This window comes from Ursus arctos, unplaced genomic scaffold, assembly GCF_023065955.2.
Source record: "Ursus arctos isolate Adak ecotype North America unplaced genomic scaffold, UrsArc2.0 scaffold_5, whole genome shotgun sequence".
NCBI lineage: Eukaryota > Metazoa > Chordata > Mammalia > Carnivora > Ursidae > Ursus > Ursus arctos.
Genome location: NW_026623067.1, coordinates 35465830 through 35490074, shown reverse-complemented (window position 1 = coordinate 35490074; position 24245 = coordinate 35465830). Strand labels below are relative to the sequence as shown.

Sequence of the window (24245 nt, the reverse complement as noted above, 5' to 3'; positions counted from 1 at the left end):
AACTCATTTGGTAGCTGGAGAGGAAACTAAAGCTCCAAAGAGGTTAGGTACCTTGCCCCACATCACATAGCATGTGGGTGGGTGAACGACCCTCAAAGTCATGCCTGTCTGACTGTGGCACCCATGCCCTTACTGCTAAGTCATGATACCTCTGAATGAGCTTGGGCCCCGAGCACATAGTCTTTATCTCATGTTGGTTCAAACTCTGGGTGAAGGAAGAACTAAAAGCCTGGGTGACCCCAGTTCTCCTCCGTCATCATCTCATCTCAGGGATTTTCAATACAGATTGTGAAGCTGTTAAACATTTTTCCTGTTTCAACATTAGTCAACCGAGTTTCTCTGAGCGCTCAGGCTTAGAGGTGGAGGTGCCAAGCACCAGGTCTGAGCCTCAGCAGGGCTGTGCGGCTGTGAAGTGTGTGCCTTTTGCCGCCCCGCCCTCATCCTCGGCCATCTGGAGCCTTGAAAAGAGGAGCCAGTGAAGACACTGCTTCACCCAAAGGTGTGCGTCTTTATTGTGGGGACGCGATGCAGCAGTGACATGCTTCAGTAGGGGAGATGTTTGAGGGTGTACCCACTCTGGAGGCCTCCAAAGCCCGGGGCTAAACCCAGACACAGGGGACATACTATTTCTTGTCTTTAAGGCCTTACTATTTCAGTAAAGTGCTGGAAGTTGCAGGTCATAGGAAGGATTTTTCTTTTTTCATTTAAAAGCACAGTTCCACCTTATTTATTGTAAGGCGGTACCAGGAGATACCTCTGGAGAGGTATCTCCAGTGACCAAAATATCTGTTTCGCTTATCCAGAACATCACCTCCTTTACCAGGATCAAGGTATTTGGGAGGCTAAGTTGGTAATCATTTATTCTTTCAATTCAACCCAAATGTTCGAGTGCTGGTTATATGCCAGGCACTTTTTTGGGCACAGTGATTGTGACAGGAACAGTGGCGACTCCATTGCCTGCTGTCATGCGGTTTGTGGTCCAGGGGTGAAGACAGATGCTCATCAAATCAGCACACAAGTGATGTCTGTGCACAGATTGTGATGAGTCATTTGAAGGAAGGGAACATGATATACAATATCGGGGACTCATTCTGGATGGATGAGGGGATCTGGAAAGGGCTCTTTTGGGAGATAGGATTTAAGCTGTGGCCTGCACGTGAGTGGGAGTTAGTTTGGTGTGGTGCAGGGTACTGGTGAGGGTGAAGGGTACATGGTGCAGGCAGATTGGGGGTGCGAGGCGCCCTGCATTCGGTCCTGAGGAGCCTGCCTCTCGATAGAGTCTGCCTTTGTCTCTGGACAGACTCTTGGATTGGACAGTGATCTAATCTAATAATCCTCTGCCCTTTTAAAAATTGAGTTCTGTTTTATACACAGTAAAACACATAGCCATCCCATTTTGTTTCTGGTCTTTTTCATCCAGAATGGAGTGGGTATCCGAACGCTCACATCCAGGTCTAGGAGCAGAATTGAAACAGCAGAATGACTTTGGGCAGTGACAGTGAGTGCAGAATGAGTTGTAGAGCATGTGCTGAAAAACATATTAAATGGGTGATGGTTATATCATCATCACATTCATGTCCACTTGGATACTTTAAAAAGTGATGTAAATATTGAGATTTACAAGATGCAAAAAAGTACATCTTTTGCAACTCTATGAAAAATGCTAGATGTCAACCTAAAAATGTGCAGAGGGTAAATAATTTTTAAAAATCTTGCATTAGGGGCTAATCAACTTAATAAAAGATTTATTTATTTTAGAGAGGGTGGGGAGAAGGGCAAAGGGAAAGAGAATCTCAAGCAGACTCTGTGCTGAGTGCAGAGCCCGATGTGGGGCTCCATCTCACGACCCTGAGATCATGACCTGAACCAAAACCAAGAGTCGGGTGCTCAACCAACTGCACCACCCAGGCGCCCCTAATCAATAACTATTAATCCTATAGTGTGGTAGGCAGAGTAATGACCCCCCTCCAAAAGTTCATGTCCTAATTTCTGGAACCTGTGAGTATGTTAGGCTAACTGTCAAAGAGCAATTAACCTTGCAGATGGGATTGATGTTGCTGATCATCAGCAGAGTGTGTGATGGGGAGATTACCTCGGATTATCCAGAGGGGGCCCGTGTAGTCACAGGGGCTTTCTAAAGTGGAAGGGGGAGGGGGATAAGGAGAACCAGGGAGATATGACCCGAGAGAGGCTCAACTTGATGTTTCCATCTTTGAAGACAGGGGAGCCATGAACCAAGGAATGTGGGTGGCCTCTAGAAGCAGGAAAGGCAAGGAAACATATTCTCCCTTAGAGCCTTCAGAAGGAATGCAGCCCTGTTGACACCTTTATTTCAGTCCAGGGAGACCCATTTGGAACTTATGACTTCCAGAAGTGTCAGAAAATGAATTTGTGTTGTTTTAAGCCACTAAAACAAAACCAACCCCCCCCCAAACCCCACAACACTGTAGGTGAGGTTGTAGATTGTATGATTGGAACCAGCTTTTTCTTCCCTTTTTATCATGTGTTTGCCAAGTAGTTCCTCCCCCCTCCCCCGTAAAGTACAAAATGTTTACAAACTTGGATAATTAGAAGATGTTCCACTCTGGATCCTTATCACCTGGCTGGGTGCTTATCTTTGCAGCTTTGGTCTCACCCAGTGGTAGTATGTACAGCACCGTGTTCTTAAGGCAGGTAGCAGCGGATAGACTCACCAGAGGAGCCTGTCAAACCTGGCTTCACCGTTGCCTCTTGTAGAACTACTTTGTAGGGGGAGGGCAGGGGGCCAGAGTGAGGATGGGCAGGTTCAGAGGAAGAAGTTCTATGGAAGCAGTGATGAGGCAGGAGTTGAGGACGGATGGAGGCCTGGCTGATGCCTTAGCCTCACCCCTGAGGCCCATAGTGCTCGTACTCAGACCCCCCCCCCATAGGGTGTCAGTTTTCCCAGCTGTAAAGTGGGGGCGGGGGACTCAGTGAGCTCTGGCCAGCGGAGACACGTACTGTGTCAGCCTCTGATCTGTGTTCTCTCCCTTCTACTGGAGCCTCTCTGACACCCCCACCAGCCGCTCGCCTCAAGGATCAGTCATAGTAGTACCCATTCTATTGGGTGGTCTTGAGTCAGACTGTCTGCCTTCAAATCCTGGCTCCACCATTTTCTAGCTGTGAGACACTAAGCAAGTTACTTAACCTTTCTGTGCCTCAGTGTTTTCAGCTGTAATGTGGGCATAATACTAGCACTTAATCTCAGAGGGTTGGTGTGATGATTACATGAATTAATATAGGTAAAGCCTTAGAACATTGCTCCCCTGTGCCGGCAGAGGTATGGGCAGTGTGAGCACAGAGACCCTGTCACTAAGGAGCACATGGTCTGAGGGTGGAGACAGATGGCTCAGCACCTGGATCCTCACCGCTGTGGTGGGGTCAGGGTGGGGGTACCCAGGACACAGAAGGGCCATTGCTGCCTTGATGGGGATGGTCAGGGGGGCAGCCTCACTGAGGAGGTCTTGTGTGGGCCCCGTCTTGAAGGAAGACCAGGAGGTCACGCTTTCCTCCTTTGTTCGCATGTCTGTGAGCCCATTGATGTAGGAGCCCCTTGAGGGGCCAGCTGTGTTCATGTGTGTGTGTGGGGGGCACATGCGGGGGCTCCACTGTGGGGCACCAGGCGCAACTGTCAGCGAACTGGGCATTACTTGGCATCAGTGAGATACACTATTTGTTTACCTGGTTCCTCCTCACTTTAAAATGTGGTTTGGTCAGACTGACCTGGGGGAAACGAAACTTAAAAGGGTGAGACGAGAAAGTTGGGATCAGGTTGTGGCTGCTGCTTCATGCTGCGTGCGATGTTACCTGCTGAGGCAGCTGCTTACGACCTCTGAAGACACGCTCTGTCGGGGATTTGGCACACCGAGGAGGTGAGCAGGGAGGCACCGGGGCTCCCCTGAAAGCCTGAGAAACAACAGTCAGAGGTTTGGGGCTGGGTTAAATGGCTCGCAGAGCTCCACCCTTCATTCCTTCCAAGCCACCTGTACCCCGGAGAGACTGCATCGCCTTTCCGTGGTGGAGGTAACTGCCGTCAGAGCTGACGCTTAGTAGTACTGGTTGTAAGCCAAGCGCGCGTTGATCACTTCATGTGCGTTATTTCACTTCATTTCATCACCACCAAATGAGTGGTGTCTTCTAATATGGGCCGCCTTTTACAGTTGAGGAAGCTAATGCTCCGAGTGGTCAAACAGGTAGTAGCATTGGAGTTTGAACCCTGCTCTCTCCGCCTCACTGGCTCTGTTGACGTGGTGAATTTGAGTGTCTTGTTAAATGAAGAATCAGAATCTTGACTCAAGCTCATAATAATAATAAAAACTAATTTAACTGAGCCCTCCCTGTGCACCAGGTGCTTTGTTCACTGCTTTAGATGTGTTATCTCATTTGATTCTTGCAACAAACCTCGAAGGTAGTACCATTATGGTCTTTATTTTATTGTCGAGACAGCAGGGCACAGAGAGGTTAAGTAATTTGCCTTTAGTCACATGGCCGGTAAGTGGAGAAGTTAGAATTCTAAGGGACACTTTTTATCACAGCAGTGCTAGTTTGCTAGCTCTCCTGCTCTTCTGCTTACTGCTCTTCCTCTCCCTCCTTTCTTCCTTCCCTCCTTCTCTTTCTCTTCTTCCCTCCCCAACTTCCCTGTTCCCTCCTCCACTTTTCTTTCTTTTTTTTTCAACAAAGTTTTATTTAACAATGTTTCTGTGCCAGGCTTCATACCTGGTGTTGGCAGAGACAGACCTACTGTGTGGGGCCTTAGGCCTGTCACCTGGCCCTCTGGTTGGTGGTCTCCCTCCCTCTAGGCATGGCCCTGCCTCCCTGAAATTCCAGGAGTCGGTGCTTTCTGAGGCAGGGCATTTCCTTTTGTTTTTGTTAGAGGAAACAAACTCAGTGACGGGATATCCTCTGCTGTGTTTTCATGTTATCCGAGGGAGAGAAAAAAACAAAACGGGGCCTGCTCCTGGAAAATGGAGGGGAGGCCATTTGCAAGCTGGTGGGAAACCTGTAAACTCTCTGCTGAGGGTCATAGTAGAGCCTGTTTTCCCAGAACTAAAACGCTGGGGTGGTAAGAGGCAAGCTGAAGGCTGCTGGACCTCGAGTCTTCTTGCATCCCCGGGGTGGTTCCAGCCAGCAGCTCCTCCCGTGTTGGCCCCCTCCTTCCAGGGGCCAAGCACTAGTGCCCTAGTGATTCTGCCAAGCTGAGGACCTGAGCGTGGCCTCTTGTTCACAGCCCGTTACTGCTGCCCCTCGAGGGAGTGGATTGCACGCAAAAGAAGAGAAGAGGAAATCCTCCAAAAGCCCTTGTTGATGTGGGAGAGGGAAGCGAGCACAGCCACCTTATGGATGTTTTGCTCTCTTTTCTTTCACAGCCTCTGGGGATTTGTGTCTGTTCGCATCGTGTGCAGCCCCAGAACCCCAGCAGATGGAGCCTCAGTTTATCCCTGAGATGCAGAGTTGGAGCAGTGATAAATCTTCCAGCCTCCAAATCTTGCCCTCAGTTTTCTGACTTGCTTTACTTTTCTTCACGCCTTCCTGTAGGAAGCAAGTAGTGGGAAGAAAAGGCCTTTTGAGTCATAGCTAATCACCGTGTAAGATCAAAGAGAGGAAAGAAGCAATGAGAGAAACCACAAGCCCCCGTTCACTTGAGGAAGTCATCTTGGGAATGCTTTTGGCCAGGAGTGGACCGAAACAGGATGGGGGCGGTGGTGTGGCAAGGTGGAAAACCTTGTAATTTTTGCCTGCTAAGTGTGTTGTGTGAACAGTGGGGAAAAGCTATGTGGGTAGCTCTATCCAGGGAAGCTTTAAAAACTGAAAGTATAACTTGTGGAATATGTTCGGGAAGTATTTATGATTTAATTTCTTTGGCTGAGTGTCACGAGCTTGAGAATTTAAGCACCAAACCGTGCCGCTGTCTTTGTGGGGAAAAAGGGCAAAGGGGAAGGGGCCGTGTGTCCCTGGCTTGGCTGGGAATGCAATCTGGGGGCAGACTGGACTCTCAGAAATCCTCCTCTGTGGGGCTCAAAGGGCTGCTGTCCCCTTCCTGCCTCTTCTCAGCCTGACGCTTTTGGGGCTCGTCCCACCACAGAGTAGTGTGTGCTGGACAGCATTTGGTTATTCCTGTCCACCAGGGATTCTTAGGGTAACTGCTTAGAAGTTCCTGATCCCTAGGGTGATCAACCGCCCCAGTTTGCCCGGAACTGAGGGGTCTCCTGGGACAGAGAACTTTCAGTGCTGAAACTGGCCAAGTTTCCGCAGACCAGGGTGACTGGTCAACCTGTGACCCTAACTGTAGAGTTTGTAGCTAGCGTTGGTCAAGAGGGTATCATAGAGGTCATTTGCGGATTTGAAACACAGCTTTCCTTTCCTGCTGTGTATTCAGCAAGAATGGTTAATGGTTATCTACTTAACTAGCAGGCTGAGACTAATCTGGTCCTAGAATCTGTTTAGCTAGGCCGAGCAAGCTCACAGGTTAATTGAGGTTCCCAGATTATGGCTGCTTAGTGGGGTTGGAGCTCAGGTGCTCAGATTTGGAGCTACCTTATAGTCTAAAACTCCCAAGAGTGGGTACTTTTATCTTTCTCCTTCTCTGGAATGAACCAGTGGCTCAAAAAATACTAAGGACATGTTAATTTACTGTTGGGGACATAGGAGAGTGGACGAGAGAAGGGAGAGGAGCATGCTTTAACTTCCTGGAACTCAGCTGTGTGAGGGAGGAGGAAGTTAAGCTCATAGGAAGGAAAAGCCTGCCTCATGAAGAGTAGGTGCTTAGCTCGGGAGTAGGACCACGGGTGGTGGAGGCGCTTGGTGGTTTCTGCAGGTGGGCAGGGATGAAGAAGGGTCACCAGCTGCTCACGTTTTAGCACTGAAAGTTCTGTGTCCTCGGTCCTAAGAAAATGGGCAGTGAAGCAGGGTTTTTGGCCTTATTGCACGGAGGTGTTCAGATATGTTTTGGGAGAACGTCAGGGTCTAGAATTTAAATCGCTTTAAAAAAAAAAAAAGAAAGACTTTTGTCGTGCCCTGAATCAAGAAAACAAATGCATCTGTAGCCCATGTCTTCCCGGGTAAGCCCTTGTGGATGAGAACAGCTGGAGTCTAGCTGGCCCAGACACTCCCTCTGAGAGCCAGGGGAGCAGCTGAGAGCAAAGGCCTGGGATGTGAGGGTTGTTTTTATGGTAAAATGGATGCTGGGGGCCCCAGACTAAGCAGCCTCAAATGAAACTATAATGCTCTGTGATTTCTTTTCTTAATTTCTTTTTGGAAAGTCACTCTCAGACTGTCTACCCTTTCCCTAGGGCAGGGGTGGTGGGGAGCAGAGCTGGGGTCTAGTAGGACTATGCCATTTCTTCTGGATTTTTGACCCGGGGGCAGGCTCTGGCAGCTGTGGGAAGGTCCTCGGGAAACTAGAGTGGGGTTGGCGGTCTGAGCACCCTCTTTGGCCTGCTCAAGCCAGTCTTCCCTGGCTTTTAGGAAAAACACCTGAACAGAAACTATTTCTGTTTTCCAAGCTACAGTGTAAATACGCATGTGTTCTGTGACCTTTTAAAAGGAAACTTCTCTCCTTTCTCTGAGAATGTACCCGGAGATGTTCTTTACCATTTATCTGTTGGATGGGAGAATACAGTGTGATCGCCTGAGTCTTGAGGGATTTGAGGGTCACTCTTTTTTTTTCCAGTAGATTATAAACTCCGTAAGAGCCAGGGTCTGGCTTACTGCACTTACCACTAAACCCCAGAGCCTAGACCAATACCTGGCATACAGATGCTTAGTAATTAAGTGGTGAAGGCAGTAGTGAACAATTTACTCAGCAACTGAGTGAAAATGGTACGCTAAAGGCTGTAGGGAAGTGTTTTCTCAAACGTGGCTGTAGTTTGAAAACACCTGGGGAGCTTTAGAAACGTCTCACTGTCCAGGCCACACCTCATACCTATGAAGTTAAAATCTTTGGGGCCGAGACCCAGGCATCAGTGTTTTAAAAATTCTCCAGGTGATTCAATGTGTAGCCAGGTAAGAGAGCCAATCTACCTTGGTCAGCTTGGGCTGCCATAACAGAAGACCACAGAATGGGTGGCGTAAACAACAGACATTTGTTTTTCTCCTGGTTTTGAAGATTTGAAGTCCAGGATCAAAGTTCTAGTTGATTTGGTTGCTGGTGAGACTCTTCCTGGCTTTCAGAAGGTTGCTCTCTCCCTATGTCCTTACATTAGAGAGACAGAGAGAGAGAGAGAGAGCATGCTCTGGTGTCTCTCTTCACGTAGGGGCCCCATCTTTATGACCTCATTTATCACCTCTTCATAGATCCTATCTCCAGATACAGTCATATTGGGGTTAGAGTTTCAACAGACACATTTGGGGGAGGAGGGCACAAACATTCAGTCCATAAGGGGCTTGTTACTCAAGGTTTGGTTCTTGGGCCAGCAGCTGCAAGCATCACCTGGCTGTTTGTTAGAAATGTAGGCTCCCAGGCCCCGCCCTAGACCTCTTGAATCAGAGTTTCAGTAAGATCCCCAGAGATTTCGTATGTACATGAGTGATTGGGAGGCACTGCTGTGGATGTAGGGATACAGAGACTGTGCTGGTGCTTAGGGCTGTGAAGGGGACAGTCATGGGAAATAAGGCTCTGCTGCCCCGAAGGAAGTTTGGACTTAGTTGGACAAGCAGGGGAGGGCCATGCAAGGACCTTGAGTGTGGGAGTGCTGTGATTGGAACAGTGTGTCAGGATGATGAGGGCCTGTTGGAGGGGATCTGGTGTCTCAGCATGTCGCCTTCTCCTGCAGGTGCTGCTCCCAGCGGCCAGCTTGCTGCAGCTCATGGACGTTCGGCAGAACTGCTGTGACTTCCTGCAGTCTCAGTTGCATCCCACCAATTGCTTGGGCATCCGAGCATTTGCAGATGTGCACACCTGCACCGACCTTCTGCAGCAGGCCAACGCTTACGCAGGTAACGGGGAGCCAGGGTGCCGCCCCCTCCAGAGCTCGTGGATTTAATCCCCTGGTCTGCGGTAGACTCCTCAGGTGTGGTGAGAAGCGCACTCTCCTGTGAAGCAGTAGTAATTTAGTCAGGGCGTCATTACGTGCAAAGAGAGAAGACAGAAGAGTTGCGTTCATTGCCAAGTGAAATAGGATTAGTTGCCAGACGGATGGTACAGACAGTCATTTTCACAGGAGAAGAGGAAGGGTTTCTGAGAAGACTTTGTGGAGGGAGAAGTCATTTGAGTGAGGTCTTGAAATAAATCTTTGTTGTTGTTGTTTAAGAAAATTTCTTTTTTGATCCAAGTGTTCTATGGGTTTGATTTTAGCAGTCAAATAGTACTGCGTGTCCTGTAATGGTAAGACAGAGGCCCCTGCTCTGCCTTTCCACAGCAGGTCTTAGGCGGTCCACTCACCTCCAGTTCTGAAAGAATTAAAGTACATCTTCTGATTCCACGGAAAGCTGCCTCATCTAGTCTTTACCTCCATTTATCTCAACAAAATGTTTGTATCACTATTTTGGGTTTATTAGTTTGAGATCTGTTGGCTTTACACGGAAGTACAAGGTTGAGCTTTCATGGACTTTCCCTTATGGATACACACTCTTCCCCATTTTATTCTCCTAATACCATTTCTATGGCCGAGCTGAGTTATAGATTATAGTTAGGTTTTTTTTAAATCAGAAGTTGTTTTTTTTTTTTAAATCAGAAAGGCAGTTAATAATTGCCTTATCCAGGCCAGGATTTTATTCAACTTGTACTCTCACAGATCTTAGAAAATATCTAAAGAGTGCTGGTTAAATTAAAGACAGCAGGGTCGGTACTAGGCATAGCCTGTGAGGTCACACTGTGCTCCTTCCTTGGGGAGTATATTGATTCAACAATGGCTTGAATGCCTACTGTTAGGCACTTTTTAGGTGGCAGAGAAATCATAGAAAAGTAAACATTTGAAGTCTCTCATGAAAAAGAAATTGCCCTTTTCTTTTTTATAGTGAGCCTTCCTACCACTAATTCTTGTAAGGCAGATTTTTGTAAGAACTGTTCATCAGATACTGTGCCGATTCCAGTTTGTTTCTCTGCTAAAGCTTGTCATCCTCTTATTTTTTTTTTAATTTAAATTCAATTAGCCAACATATAGTACATCATTAGTTTTTGGTGTAGTGTTCAGTGATTCATTAATTGCGTATAACACCCAGTGCTCATCACAACACGTGCCCTCCTTAAGGGCACGTATTGCATGGTGCACTGGGTGTTATACGCAACTAATGAATCATCGAGCCTTACATCGGAAACCGGGGATGTACTGTATGGTGACTAACATAATATAATAAAAAATCATTAAAAAAACAAAACAAAACAAAAACACGTGCCCTCCTTAATACCCATCACCCAGTTACCCCACCCCCCTACCCACCTCCCTTTCCACAATCCTCAGTTTGTTTCCCGGAGTCAAGTCTCTCATGGTTTGGCTCCCTCTCATTTCTTCCCATTCATTTTCCCCTCCTTTCCCCTATGGTCCTTTGCACTATTCCTTATCTTCCACATATGAGTGAAACCAATGATAATGGTCTTTCTCTGCTTGACTTATTTCACTTAGCATAATCCCCTCCAGTTCCATCCATGTCAGTGCAAATTGTGGGTATTCATCTTTTCTGATGGCTGAGTAATATTCCATTGTATATATGAACCACATCTTTATCCATTTGTCTGTTGAAGGACGTCTCAGCTCCTTCCACAGTTTGGCTATTGTGGACATTGGTGCTATGAACATTGGGGGGCATGTGCCCCTTCTTTTCACTATGTCTGTATCTTTGGGGTAAATACCCAGTAGAGCAATTGCTGGGTTGTAAGGTATCTCTATTTTTAACTTCCTGAGGAACCTCCATCCTGTTTTCCAGAATGGCTGTACCAGCTTGCATTCCCACCAGCAGTGTAAGAGGGTTCCCCTTTCTCCACATCCTCACCAACATTTGTTGTTTCCTGTCTTGTCAATTTTAGCCATTCTAACTGGTGTAATGTGGTATCGCATTATGGTTTTGATTTGTATTTCCCTGATGTCATCCTCTTGTTTTAATGAGGTTTGGGGAGGGAGTATAGAGATGGACATGAATGTTCAGTCCACCATATTTAGCAGGAAAGAGATTTTCACTTTTTTTTTTAAGATTTTATTTATTTATTTATTTTAGAGAGATTGAGCACAAGCAGGGGGAGGAGCAGAGGGAGAAGGGGAGGGAGAGAATCTCCAGCAGACTCCACACAGGATGCAGAGCCTGATGGAGGTCTTGATCCCACAACCCTGAGATTGGACCTGAGCCGAAACCAAGAGTCTGATGCTTAACCAGCTGAGCCACCCAGGCACCCCAGAAATCTTCATTGATACTTATTTTGACTTGACGACAGAGAAAGATCATGAGTGGCCCAGGTAGTGGGCCTAGTTATTTTAAACAATAGATTCAGGCATGGCCCCCTCCTTCCCTTGCAGTAAAGCACTTCATTCTTCCCACTGCCCATACAAACACCGTCGATCTTCTGTTCTGTGTCTCCTGTCCAGCCCATGTCTGGAAATGAGCCAAAGGCCTGCTGGTTGTCCACCTGCCACCTCCCTGTGCTGTGTTAGCCCTTTAGTCCACAAGGCACTGAGCATGTGCTCTATTTCTTAGAATCCTTGTATTCCTTTATCAACCCCCAGACCCCAGAAGCCCACATAGACTCTCATTTCTCTCTGAAGTCTGTTTTGGATCCGAATGGGGCCAGTTGTTAAGATGATGATTTTTGTGAAGGACATTCCCCAGTTGGCCCAAATCTGAATTCTGATGACTCTGAACCTCGACTCTTTTGTTTCTCTGCTGCCCCTCTGTGCCTCCCTTTTCATTCCTATCCCACATTTTCTTTCTACTTTTTTCTCAAGGAGCCCTTCCTCTCCCTGGACAGGGCTCCCCAGCCCAGCCTTTGAAGAGGTCACTTTCCTGAGGGACGTGCTCAGGCTTTGCTTCAGCAGGAGCCAAGAGCTTGGCCAAGGCCCAGGTCAGCTTGTGAACATCTGCTGGTGTGGGGGTAAAGGGAGAGTACTTAGATGCCAGGAATTCTCTCTCTTCCCTGTCCCGCCCCCAGCCTTCTCCTTCTGCATAGCATGTGCATGCTTGTAGGGTTTTGTGTTTTGTAGTTGGCTGATGCAATTTTCTGAGATTTGGGCTTTGTCCTGAAACCCCAACTTTGACAAGGCTCCCCGCTTCTTCTGGCCTGGCTTTCCCACACTTTCACAATCTGTGTTTTCTCCCTTTGGCCCTTTCACTGTCTGATGGTGACAGACACCAGTGCGAGAATGGGGAGGATGCAGTTGGAACGCACTGTGGGCTTGGTACTCCCTGGTCCTGATGCTGTCATGGGGATTGGGTGCTGTCAGTGTTGTGGGTGGGTGTGCACACAGGTGTGTATGCAGATATCCTGATAAATTATTTTTAGTTGGCATTTACTGAGCTGTCACTATGGGTCACCCACTGTGCTAAGCATTTTATGCACATCATCTCATTTAATGCATGCAGCAGCTAAGGAAACTAAGGCACAGAGAAGTGAAGTAATTGGTTGGGGTCACACAGCTGGTAGAGAAAGAGGCAGGGTTCAAACCCAGATAGTGTTGACTCCAGAGCCAGTGTTTATAACTACTACATTCTTTGGCTTCCAGGTTCCATTTGGACATAGGTGGCCCTGTGGATTGGTAACCAATGAGTGTTGGTACCTAGGGTTGACATTTTTCATTGGAAGTGTGAGCCTGGAAGAGCATACCATGTAGTCACCAAATCCCAGCAGCCAGACTATGTAGACAGATGACCAGCTTCTCTGCTAGACTTGGTGTGTTTAGTCATCTTGGGTGGGGAAGTGAGATGTAGATGTCTTCTCTTCCCTCTTGGCAGGCTGCCCTCTCATTGCACATCTGAGTCCTCCTACTTTCCCTGGCATGGTTAGCGTGACTTCAGACTGAGAGTCTCCTCCCTGTGGTGTAGGCCTTCTTTGGAGCCCGTGACCATCTCCTGCTCATAGCTTTCTTTGTAGCTCTCAGCCATGCACAGCGGAGAAGTCATGGTAATGCAGAGGTTGGTAAGACCTTGATGGAAAGATTTTAGGAGAAGCGGTGTGAAGGTGAGATTGTGAAGTGTTTAGAGAAGGATATATAAAATGATTATCCATACTTACTCCCTCATACCTACCCACTGATGTGAGTCTGCTTTGGTTGTTTTGGTCTTATACCTCCTGACTTTGGATGGAACCTGACATTCTCTGCCATCACTGCCTCTGGAGACAGAGCTGATGTCTTGTCTCAGTCCCATTATAAATGTAGGGATGTGGGCATTGACGAGGGTCACATACAAGGGTCAGGCAGTGTCAGCCCTTGTGGTCACAGGCTTCCCTGCCCCATGCCTTGCATTAGTAAGTGTTTTAAACCAAGAAACTACAAGGAGAGCTTCCACTTCAGAACTAGGGATCAGACCAGGCAACACTTGGAGCTGAGTGACCCTAGACCTTTTTTTCTTCTCTGTGATGGGGGTAGTACATCCATCATGCTGTGTTTCCAGGATGGCTTGGGAGATGGGAGGGCGGGGAGGAGAGCTGCTTGCAGAAGTAGGTGTCCCCAGGGGCTGTGTTTCAGAGCCTCCCTGCTGGTCTCGTGATCCGCAGTAAGAGGGCCTCCCATCTGGGTCCTGGTGGACAGATGAGGCTCCTCAGGACACCACTGCTGCTGCTACTTAAGGGAAGAGGACCATTTCCAGAGCTTCTCATTTGGGTTTCTCTTTATTCAGATGCGCAGGCAGGTATGTCCTGCTTCCCACACCCTCTCTGGTCTCCGGCTAGCTGGCCTCTGCCTGCGCTTTTCCACGATCCACAGCTCTACCTCTGAATTCTATTCTTTTTTCCTTCTCTAACACAAACTTTCTTTTGCTCTTGTTAATTGCTTTTGTTACTGCTGTCTTAATATTAAAATCACCCCTGATGATTACAGAAAAAGCAGACAAGAAGAAAGAGCAGGAAAAGCACCACAGTCCTACTCAGAGGAAACCAGCATCTTAATATAGAGCCGTGCCCATCCTTACCGTGGCATGTGTATGTTTTCCGGCTTAAACAACAATCTTTACATGGGGCGCCTGGGTGGCTCTATCGGTTAAGCATCTAATTCTTGATTTTGGCTCGGGTCATGATCTCTCGGTTCTGGGATAGAGCCCTGTGTTGGACTCCGTGCTCATGGGAGGTCTGCTTGAGATTCTCTCCCTTTTCCTCCTTCCCCCTTCCCCCTGCTCTCTTTTTCTCTCACTCAATTAATAAATAAATAAATCTTTAAAAAAAATCTTGCAGTATATTCTGAACACCCTTCTATGTTAGCAGATATGTTGCTGTACCATTATTATTGAAACAAATTTATTCAATAAAATTCAATGTATACTCATAATAAAAAAATTCAAACAGTACACAAAGTTATAAAATGCAAAGTTAATCTTCTCCCAGGCCTTCACTCTGAAGGGGACTGGGGGACTATCTTGGTTAGCCCTCTCGAATGAAAAAAAAAAAAAAAAAAAATATATATATATATATATGTTTCATATATATATATAATGCTTTTTAACATACCTATATATATATATATTTCATATATATATATATAATGCTTTTTAACATACCTAAATAGAAGCATTCTGTATTTATTGTACTTTTTCTTAACTTAATAAAAAATCTTGGCATTCTTTCCAGACCCTTGCGCATGGCCATATCTTACTCTTTTTCTCTGCTGCATCAGACGGATGAACTATATAGTTGACTTAACCAGTCCTCAATTGATAGACGTTAATGTTACCAATTTTTTCCTTTATAGAAAATGCTTGAGTGAGAATTGTTATACATGAGTACATATTTTGGACACACTTGCCAGTAGGTAAGCAGAAGTACGATTGTACCTGTAGGGTACCAGCTTAGTGGCATAAAGCAGCTCAAAGAGAGTGTGCTTTAAAAAAAATGATAGATATTGCCAAATTGCTCTCCAAAAAATGAAACGGTATTTTTAAGGTGAGCTCTTGCCTTCTGCTAAGTCATCAGCCCTCTGGTGAAGGCGCTGAGGCAGACACAGTACAGCTCTGGGAGGACTGGAACACCGCCTCTCTCCACCCTGCTGCCTGTTTGCTTTCCTGTTTGGAACGGCCCCATCTCTTCCTGCTGTGGCAGTCCCCTTTGCTTCCTCTGGGTCCAGTTTCCCCCTCCAGGTTATGCCCACAGATTTTTTGCTGTGATATTTTATTCTCGGGTGGGGGAGGGTGGTCCCATGTTTAGAAGCTGACTGCTTAGACCCTTGCCCCCAGCTGACGGGTTGCTAGCAGCTGGGAAAGGGACCCCGGCCTTTTATGCAGCCTGTTTCTTATACCTCATTATTGTTTCCAGGACCGCTTAATCTTTAACCTCATCGGCCAGGGCCCCAGTTTATGGGGACTCTGTTGCTTGATAATTGGGCAGCCCTGTACTGGGCTATCAGCAGAGCTGATTGGGAGGGATGTTAATGGGACCCCATTAATGAAATGGCAATTAAAATTCTTTGGCCATGTTGTTTACATCAGTCTGCCAAAGCTGAGCTGAAACCCTTCAGCCATGGGATGGAAAAGCCATCGGATTTCACGTGTTCGTGGAGAGAAATAGCCTTCTTTTGACTGAGTCACTTGAGATCGTGGAATGAAGTGATTAAATTAAAGGCAACAAAAAACATTGACAAATCATTTAAAAAAACATGAGCCTCTGACTCAGTGAGGGTTGGCTTGTGAAATTGCTTCCTCCGACTTGGCATCATGAAATGACGATGACGGGTAATGATGATTGTAGGAGTTTTTTACCCTTTCTGAGCACTTGCTAGGTGCCAGGCATGGTGCTACACATTCCGTAGGTATTACTTCATTTTGGCCACATGACTATGAGAGGTAGTTACTATTTCTCCAATTTATAGATGAATAAACAGAAACGCCAGAAAGCTTTAGTAACTTGCCCAAGACCCCGCAGTTTGTGCGTGGCAGTGCAAGCATTCCCGGGGAGGCTGTGATATCAGAGCACAGGCTAGGACAGCTTCTCTATCCTCGGCGCTGGCCTCACTCCTGCCTCCCCCTGATTGACTGCTTCTACGCCAAAGGTGGCAAATGAAGCAGGAATGCAAGATGTAGCTAGTTTTTGGAGAACAAGTTTCTTTTAGGAAACTTCCCTTATTCTTCTATTCTCTGGGTAACAGGGAGCTCTAGTGTCGAAGCAATAACACTGTGAACTGTGCAGTTTTGACGTAGCTCCTTGGTGTGTGTGTGCGTGAATGTGTGTTAGAAAAGGGGAGTTAAGTCACCTGGGAAAGAGAGCGCATACCCCACCATGCCCAGGGAAGGGAGAGATAGTAATATTTAGTCTGAGGCTGGTGGTCATGACGCTTGTGGGAAATGGTCAAGGTAAGAGCTCTGTTGCTTTCTGTGAGACTTTTCCCTGGAGCAGGGAAACAGTGGGCCCTGAAAGCCAAATCCTGACTCAGGAAAGCGTACTCTGCCCTCCAAAATAGGGCAGTAGGGGACAAAGAGATTTAAAGCAGTTCTGTTTTATTGTTTTACCTTACTAAAATGTTTTGATCCCGTTTGTGTGTCCACCTGTGTCAACCTGTCTTTCCTTGGTGGGCGGCTGGGGCTGGGGGTGGGGGCGGTGACCCGTGGTTCAAGTCAGAACTACTCATTCCTATTCCCTGGGGCTGTTGGCTCTGGAATCATGGGGCTCATTTCATCTGTGCGGGTCAGAGAAGTCATAGATGGGTTTAGTTCCATTTGTTCTGGGCTTGTAGTTCAGATGAACTTGATTAAAGGTCTAGTTTATTTCATCCATCAAGAGGGAGGAATGGGTTTGGGATTAACTGGGAGGTTGCCCAAGCCCTAGGCACTCCTGAAGAACAGGCAGGAAAGTGCAGGACATGCAGATGTGTGGACACTGGGAATTTAGCTTCGAGCAAGACAGACTCAAACAAGGTAGACCCTGCCGTCATGGGGTTCACAGCTCCAGTATGAAAGAAAGACCTCACATGATCAAACAGCCTGATTAGGGTGATAATAATTTTTATTTTCTGTTTTGGGTTCTTTGGAAACATAGCAATATCCCTTCCTCTAGCCTGGTGGGCAGGGGAATTAGGGAAGAATCTCAAATCAGGGGTTAGGTCTAAGATTTGAACCCCGGACTGATGCCAAAGTGTTTAGAACACTATTCTTCTAAGGTTTTGTTTTGTTTTTAAAGAAAGGTTTTTAGATTCATACCTTCTTTGTCTCTCTGCGATAATAACCCAAAGAGGAATTCTTAGGCTGCTCTGACACCTGTATTGAATTTTGCTACAATGGCCCACTTAGGACTAATGACTGTCATCGTGGGGACTAAGAAAGCTTGTTGTCATCATACAGTCTTGGTTTCAAAACCTGGCTCTACCGCTTGACTGATGTGTGATCCTAACCACGTGGCTGAATAAGTTGCCGAGCTTCCATTTCTTGGTTTGTGCAGTGGGGATATTGACGCTTCAGTAGGACTGCGGGGAGAAGTAAGTGCCTAGCACAACGTTATCTACTATTAGGAAATGCCCTCAGCTTTGTCCAGGCCTGCCTCCTTGAAAAGATGCAGCTGTGCCCCCAGAGCAGGCCTGTTCTCATCCTTTCAGCTTTGGGAAGATGTGTGTGTGTGTTGCTTGGTGGGGAAAGGACGTCAGGTTATCTGGTGGTAATCCCCACCCCCAAAATTTCTCATCCAAATGGACAGGAACAGACATACAAAACTTAGAACTTAAACAGTGTTTGTTACTTATGGTAAAGGCTGGTTAATTAGGACTCTTAACCTAGTCTTCAGTGACTTTCCCCTGCCCCTGTTCCCTCTCCTCTTTAAAGAAAAAGAAGCAAAAAGACTAGAAGAGTTAGAGTTTATTATTGGAGAGCTCCCCTTCAAGGGGCGAGCTCATGGTTAGCAGATACTCTGCTCCTTGCACACCCCATCTGTCCCCCCCCCCCCAAGAACTAGCCTGCCTGCAGCTCCATTGTATCTCCTGGAGCCTGGCACAGTTTTTCAGTAAACATGTTTTCGATGAGTGAAGATAGAGCCTAGGCTCTAGCTAGACTGGGCCATTGTTTTTTCTAGACATGCTCTGCATTTTTCTGCGTCCATGCTGTCATTGATACCTGGAGTGCCTCTCCCAGTCGTGGCCCTGTGGACTTGGGGTTGGAGTTATTGGTGCCTTGTCTTACTCCTCTTCTAAGTCAGTAGGCTCCTTGTAGGCATCAGCTCCGCTTTCTTCTTTTTTTTTAAGATTTTTATTTATTTATTCGACAGAGATAGAGACAGCCAGCGAGAGAGGGAACACAAGCAGGGGGAGTGGGAGAGGAAGAAGCAGGCTCATAGTGGAGGAGCCTGATGTGGGGCTCGATCCCAGAACGCCGGGATCACGCCCTGAACCGAAGGCAGACGCTTAACCGCTGTGCCCCCAGGCGCCCCCGCTTTCTTTATTTTTGAAGAAACACTGCATCTGGCACATTATACATTAATGGTTATTGAACATTTGCAGTGATCTCAGTAAATGTGAGTTACTTCTGTTTGCTTCTTTAATGCCCATACACCTTTATGAAACAGGTTTGATTAGCCGCATTTAACAGATGAGAAAACTGTAGCTTTAAGAAGTTGAATATCATTATCACTAGAAAGTATGTTGAACCTGGTGGAATTCAAGTGGGTCTCTAAGGCCTTGGGGTTCCACAGCCTTACCCACAGGACCTGCAGTCCCAAGGGATGTCTCAGATGCAGTGGAAAAGCTTCTCTGTTGGAGGGCCATGCTGCCCACAGAACTGGACTTTGCGAGGCAGGAACATGGGCTGATGTAATTGTCATCCTTCATTTCTAAAGAGTTTCTTAAAAGATCTCAAAATGGCCTCATCAGTATACATATTACTGTCTCTGAGCTTCAAAACAACCTTGAGACCTGGGTCAGCTATTACAGTCCCACTTTATGGAAGATGAAGCCAAAGGCTGGAAAGAAGTGACTTTAAGAGGTAGAGTTAGGACTCAAACCCAGGCCTTCTCAGTCTTAGCCAAGGCTCCTGACTGCATTCTCCTTTAATGCAGCAAAGCAAACAAAGAATCCACAAACAAACAAGTGTTAGAGCTAGAAGATTCTCAGGGAGGTATCTTCTGGGAGCAGAGGTGTTGCTTTCTGGGAAGTGGCTGGGGAGAGGGCTGACTTGAATATAAAGTCTGCTGGAGAACTTGTGTCTCCTAGGAAATCAGGTTGGCCAGAGCATCCTGTTCCTGCTTGTCTATCTTGTTGAGTGTTGCTAGCAGAAAGGAGGCTCTGGGGGCTCAACCCTGTCTCCTCACACAGAAGGGAAGGAGTTTCCCTCTTTGCTCCCTTTCTGTGTTTCCCCGCTCGTGCCCTGCAAATCTCCTGGGTCCCAAGGTGCCAGTCCTGGGTGGGAAGCTGCTGCCTCTCCCTACCAGCTGCCCCCTCCTCACCAGCTGCAGCTTCCTGGGAAGATTTCTGGAGGGATTTCAGTGGGAGGTCCCAGATGGGCAGAGCGGCACCCCACTTCAGAAAGAAGGGACCTAGATTCAAATCCTGTAGTGCCCCAGAGGCTGAGAGATGGGGAGGTGTGGGGACTGTTTCCTGCCTTGACTAATCTTTGAGAATTTCTGGTTTGTTCACCAAGCTACCTAGAATACACACATCGCTGCATTTCATCTTCCTTCGCAAAATCCAAGCCCATTTACTTGTGGCTTTATGAGCGTTGAGGAAGTACTTTTCACAACCTGGATTTTAACTTCTTGCAGGCTCTTGTTCTCTTCATTCTTTTCCCTCCTCCAAATGTTAGGTTTTTGGTCAGCCAAAGAAAAGACAGGGAGGCTCCACGTGGCTGTGAGCCACGGGGATGTTGGTGCCGATTTGCCTGAGACTCCTGCTGAGCTCAGCTTGGCAGGTCCACAGAGTCTTGATGTCCTGCATTTTGTTTTGGTGTGATGACTCCACACCAAAATTTTCTCTCCACCATTTCTTGGTGTTGCCAACAGATGGAGGTCTCTGGTCCAAAGACTTCTTGAACAGAAAGGGCATGTACGGAGAATCCTGTTCTTTCCCCGGCTTCCAGACCAAGAATGCATTCCCATCACCCAATGGAGATTGTTCACTTGCTTTTATTTAAAAATTTTTAGGAATGGATGCTTTAAAAATAATATTATCCACTCTTAAATATTCCCTTAATTAGGGAAATCTTTTGAATGTCTAACCGAAAATCTAAGCTTTACCCAAAGGCGTTTTCCTGTTCACATATGGAGAAGCAACACCAGCTTTTTACTTTATGGCATTTGCTTCCCATTGTAAAGGATCTGCCTTTTAAATTTGTTTTTGTTATGTCCAAACATTCCTGAGCTTTGTGATGGACAAGGCTTAATTGTGGGCTCTGCGATATCAGTGGGCTGCTGGGGAGCAGGTGGGGAGCCCTTTCCGTCCAGTGAAAGACGGACAAGATTATTTATAGCCGGATCTCTGAGAGTACAATACTGACATTTGGAGGCTCTGGGTGAAGGGTATATGGGAATTCTTTGGGTCCAAAATTATTTCAAGGTAAAGTTTAAAATGAGTTTTATAAGAAATAATTGAGTCTTCTTTGTTTGGCTTTTAAGAAGCCAGTGAACGTGAGAGCAGATCCGAGCATGCTCTGATTTCCCTTTTCATTGTGCAGCTGCGGCAGACCCCGTATATCTGCAGCTTCCCGGGCACAGAGGGACTCTGACTCTCACCCGAGGGGCTGGCCAGACCATGTGGGGGTAGCCCTCACTGGGAACTGGGAGGTGTCGCCTCTAGAATTATCCAAGAAGCTGCAAGGCCAGAGAGGGGCCACCAAAGAAAGAAGAGGGGAGGCCTGGAGTCTGGAGGGCCAGGAGTATAGATGCTTCTGCATGCAGTGGGGCAGAACCATGAGAAGGCTGAGAAGGGAGCCCTTTCTGGGGCACAAGACAAAGGACCCTGTGAGCTCCAGAATCCGCTGCACCAGGAGTTGTCAGCTCTTGGCCACTTTACCTTGGCATAGCTTGTGCAAATACTTTCACACTTCCTTTCCTATCACAGCATGGGAGTGAAACAAGATGAGCTGTTGTATCCCCATTATACAGAGGGTTAGTGAGGCCTAGGGAGGTGATGCCATTGGCTCAGGAACACATCTTGCAAATGGCAAAGCCAGATTGAGTCTGGTTTCCTTCGTTCTGAAGTGTATACTCCTTCCCTGACATTTCACTGTCTCTGTAATAACAGGATGGTGGTCTGGGCAAATGTTGGGGTAGGAATTGTACTTGGCATTTCCCTTGCATGGACATCCGGCCTGTGTGTTTTGTCTGTCTAGATGTGCCCAAATTCCCCTCCATCTTAATGGTTCCCACTGGCCTGCCTGTCATGGACTGTTGCTAGCGGTGGTGGGGCCCGCTGTGTTGCCTCTGTGCGTGGACAGATGCTTAGTTGGGCCTCCTTGTGAATTAAGAGACCGTGGTAGGCTTGACTTTGGACACAAAAGGATGGTGCCTTCTGCCAGCCTTGAAATGTTGACTTCTTACCAGAACCCCCAGAGACTTCCAGCCACACAGCAGTTCTGACCCACTTTTGTTTGGCTGAGCTGCAGGGGGCACCGTCTGCAAATCTGCCAGCTTGCGCCTTGAGGGGAAATGAGCTCAATTAAGTAGGCAGGTCCCAGTGAGGCTTTTCTGCAACGCCATTAATAATCGCATGGAGCATGGAAAAAATATAACCTCACATCTCTCTGCCCCATTTTCATCTGTGTCGATGTTTAGGATGGAGGATCACACAGAGGGGTGCCTTTGCTGCCAGATGAAGAGGCTAGTTTCCCTTCAGCCAGGATGTGCTGTCTTTCTTTCTGCCTGTCTGTCCCTTTTCCTCATGCCCACCCCCAAAGTGCCCATGACTCCCCTGTGAATTTCACAGATTGCCAGGGCCATGGAAGGGCAGGAGTGTGTTGTAACTTTGTTTTCTGAACTTCTGCTTTTTCTTTTTCTTTTCTTTTCTTTTTTTTTTTTTTGGAACAGAGCAGCACTTTCCAGAGGTGATGCTGGGGGAAGAATTTCTTAGCCTAAGTCTGGACCAGGTGTGCAGCTTGATATCCAGTGACAAGCTGACTGTTTCTTCAGAGGAGAAGGTATGGCACGGCCCCTTGGTGAAACAGGATCCTCGTGTATGAGGCGGTCATGGGAGGGACAGTGAGACCTTTTCTCTTTTTCAGTGGAAAAAAAAGGAGCTTATTTTTTGTCCCTTTAAATAATTAGAAAAGGGCCTTTTGGCCCTTGATCATTACATTTGCTGTCCAGACCCTTTGAGGAAGTAATAACGCTGGTGATGATGATGGTGACAAAACTGCCCCCATTAACTGGACATTTACAGTTTGCCAAGCACTCTGCAGTTCTCTTTAGTTCCCTCAGCCTTCACCACAGCCCTGTGAAGCAGGCATTGCCCTTGTCCCCACAATACAGATGAAGAAAGCTAACTTGGAAGAGTTCATTAGCTTGTCTGCAGTTACTCAGCTAGTCACTGCAGAGTTGTGGTCTTCCTGTCGCCTGGTCTTAGCCACTGTCTCACATGGCGTCTTGGGAACATCACTGGGCATTTAAGCCAGAGCTGACCTTTGGGGCAACATCTGTTCTAATAGGGGTTGGAACTTTTACTCTTGAGAAAACTGAGGCCCAGAGAAGGGATAGGATCTGTTGAAGGTCTCGTAGTGAGTGACCATGGCAAAACTAGAACCTCGGTCTCTAGACACCTAGTGCCCTATCTCACCGACCACACATCACTTCCTTGGTGCTGCAGGCTTGATTTCTGCCCACTGCTTTAGCTGACCCATGGAGGCTGATATGTTCTGCCTCTAGGTCTTTCTTCTCACTGATTCTCCACTTGGATTATTCCCCCCTTCCAACATCACCTGGTTGAATTCCAAACCATTTCCCATTCCACTTCTCCCAGGAAGAACTCCTTTACTCCAGGAGATGTAGTCTCCTATACTGAAAGTAACATACGCTTTGATGTTGGCCAGTAGGGTCCAAATCTTCTCTCTAGTATTTACAAATTAGTTGGTGAGCTTGGGTGAGCTAGTTTGCTTCTTCGTCTGTTTCCTCATGTATAAAGTGAGAATAGTAATAAGAAGTACTCCAACGGGGTGGTGTTGGGGATTGAATGGGATAAGGAGTGTCAAATGCCTGGTGTCATACCTGGTACTTGGTAGGTGCTCATTTGGTGGTAGCTGAGTCTATTATTGACCATTCGTCTCAAATTTATTCCTTTCTTCTCTGTGTTCCAGGATAACACTCACCTTGTTTTGCTTTTTACTGCAGTTCTGAGCCCATCTTACCTCGTCCCCTTGACTGTGAGTTCCCTGATGGTAGCAACCACATCTTACTCTTCTCTGCATCCTCAGAGATGCTCAATACATGTTTCTTGGCTTGTCTTAGTCCACTCATTGTGTCCAAGCTTGAGGCCCTTTTCTGAGAAAATATTTAAGGAAAGCCCTTAAAAGGGATCTTACCTTGGAGATGAGTGTCCAAAGCCACATATCCAGAGAATAGGGTGGAAGCACAAGCCCCCGCCTCTCGTCCTGCAAAAGTTTGATCAAGAAGGAAAGCAGTTGTGGATTGGAATCATCAGCTGCCCCAAGACCTCAGAGGAATTTTTTCAAGGTGACTAGCACAACTAGCTGGCCGGTCCCTTAGGCTCAGAGGCTTCTACTTCCATTAACTGATGTGAGATATCACCTGCAGAGTAAAGAATGCCTCTGGCCAGGCCAGGCCCCTTCCGGTCCCAGCCCCAGCAGCCAAGACTCCCTCACTTCTTGCCAAGCCTATGTAATGTCTTCTCTGGATCATGCTACTAAGTGGGCACAGTTTGAAAGAAGGAACTAGTTGATTGACCGTGTGGTTGTTGGTGCACTTGGCCAGTTTGGGGCCTGCTTGAGCGTGTTCTCAGGTGTAGTCTGAGAAAATGTCAACAGCCATATAAGCAGCAGGATTGGGATCACCCAGGAAGACCTGTTTCCATGCTCCAATTGATGCTTACTGGCTCTGTGATTTTCAGAAGTCACTGGTCTCTTTGAATCTTGATTTTCCTACATATAAAGTGGGACTACTATGAGTATCTCCCTTATGGAGTTAGGGGGATCACAGATACTGGGTGTAAAAAATCAAAGATAGTGTTCAGCAGATGCTAATA

General features: G+C 47.0%; 1 protein-coding gene across 2 annotated transcripts in view; it reads left to right on the top strand.

Annotated features, from left to right (window-relative positions):
• The window catches only part of KLHL3 (kelch like family member 3), a 116859-nt gene that overhangs the window by 40442 nt on the left and 52172 nt on the right, over positions 1 to 24245 (top strand). Inside the window, exons 5-6 of one of the 2 annotated variants that reach the window (XM_026508046.4) lie at positions 8790 to 8952; positions 22079 to 22188. In XM_026508046.4, the coding sequence (XP_026363831.1) occupies positions 8790 to 8952; positions 22079 to 22188 (273 nt within the window). Of the gene's footprint in view, positions 1 to 8789; positions 8953 to 10279; positions 12005 to 22078; positions 22189 to 24245 lie in introns of those variants that run through there. The other variant, XM_048220850.2, reaches the window with a different exon arrangement.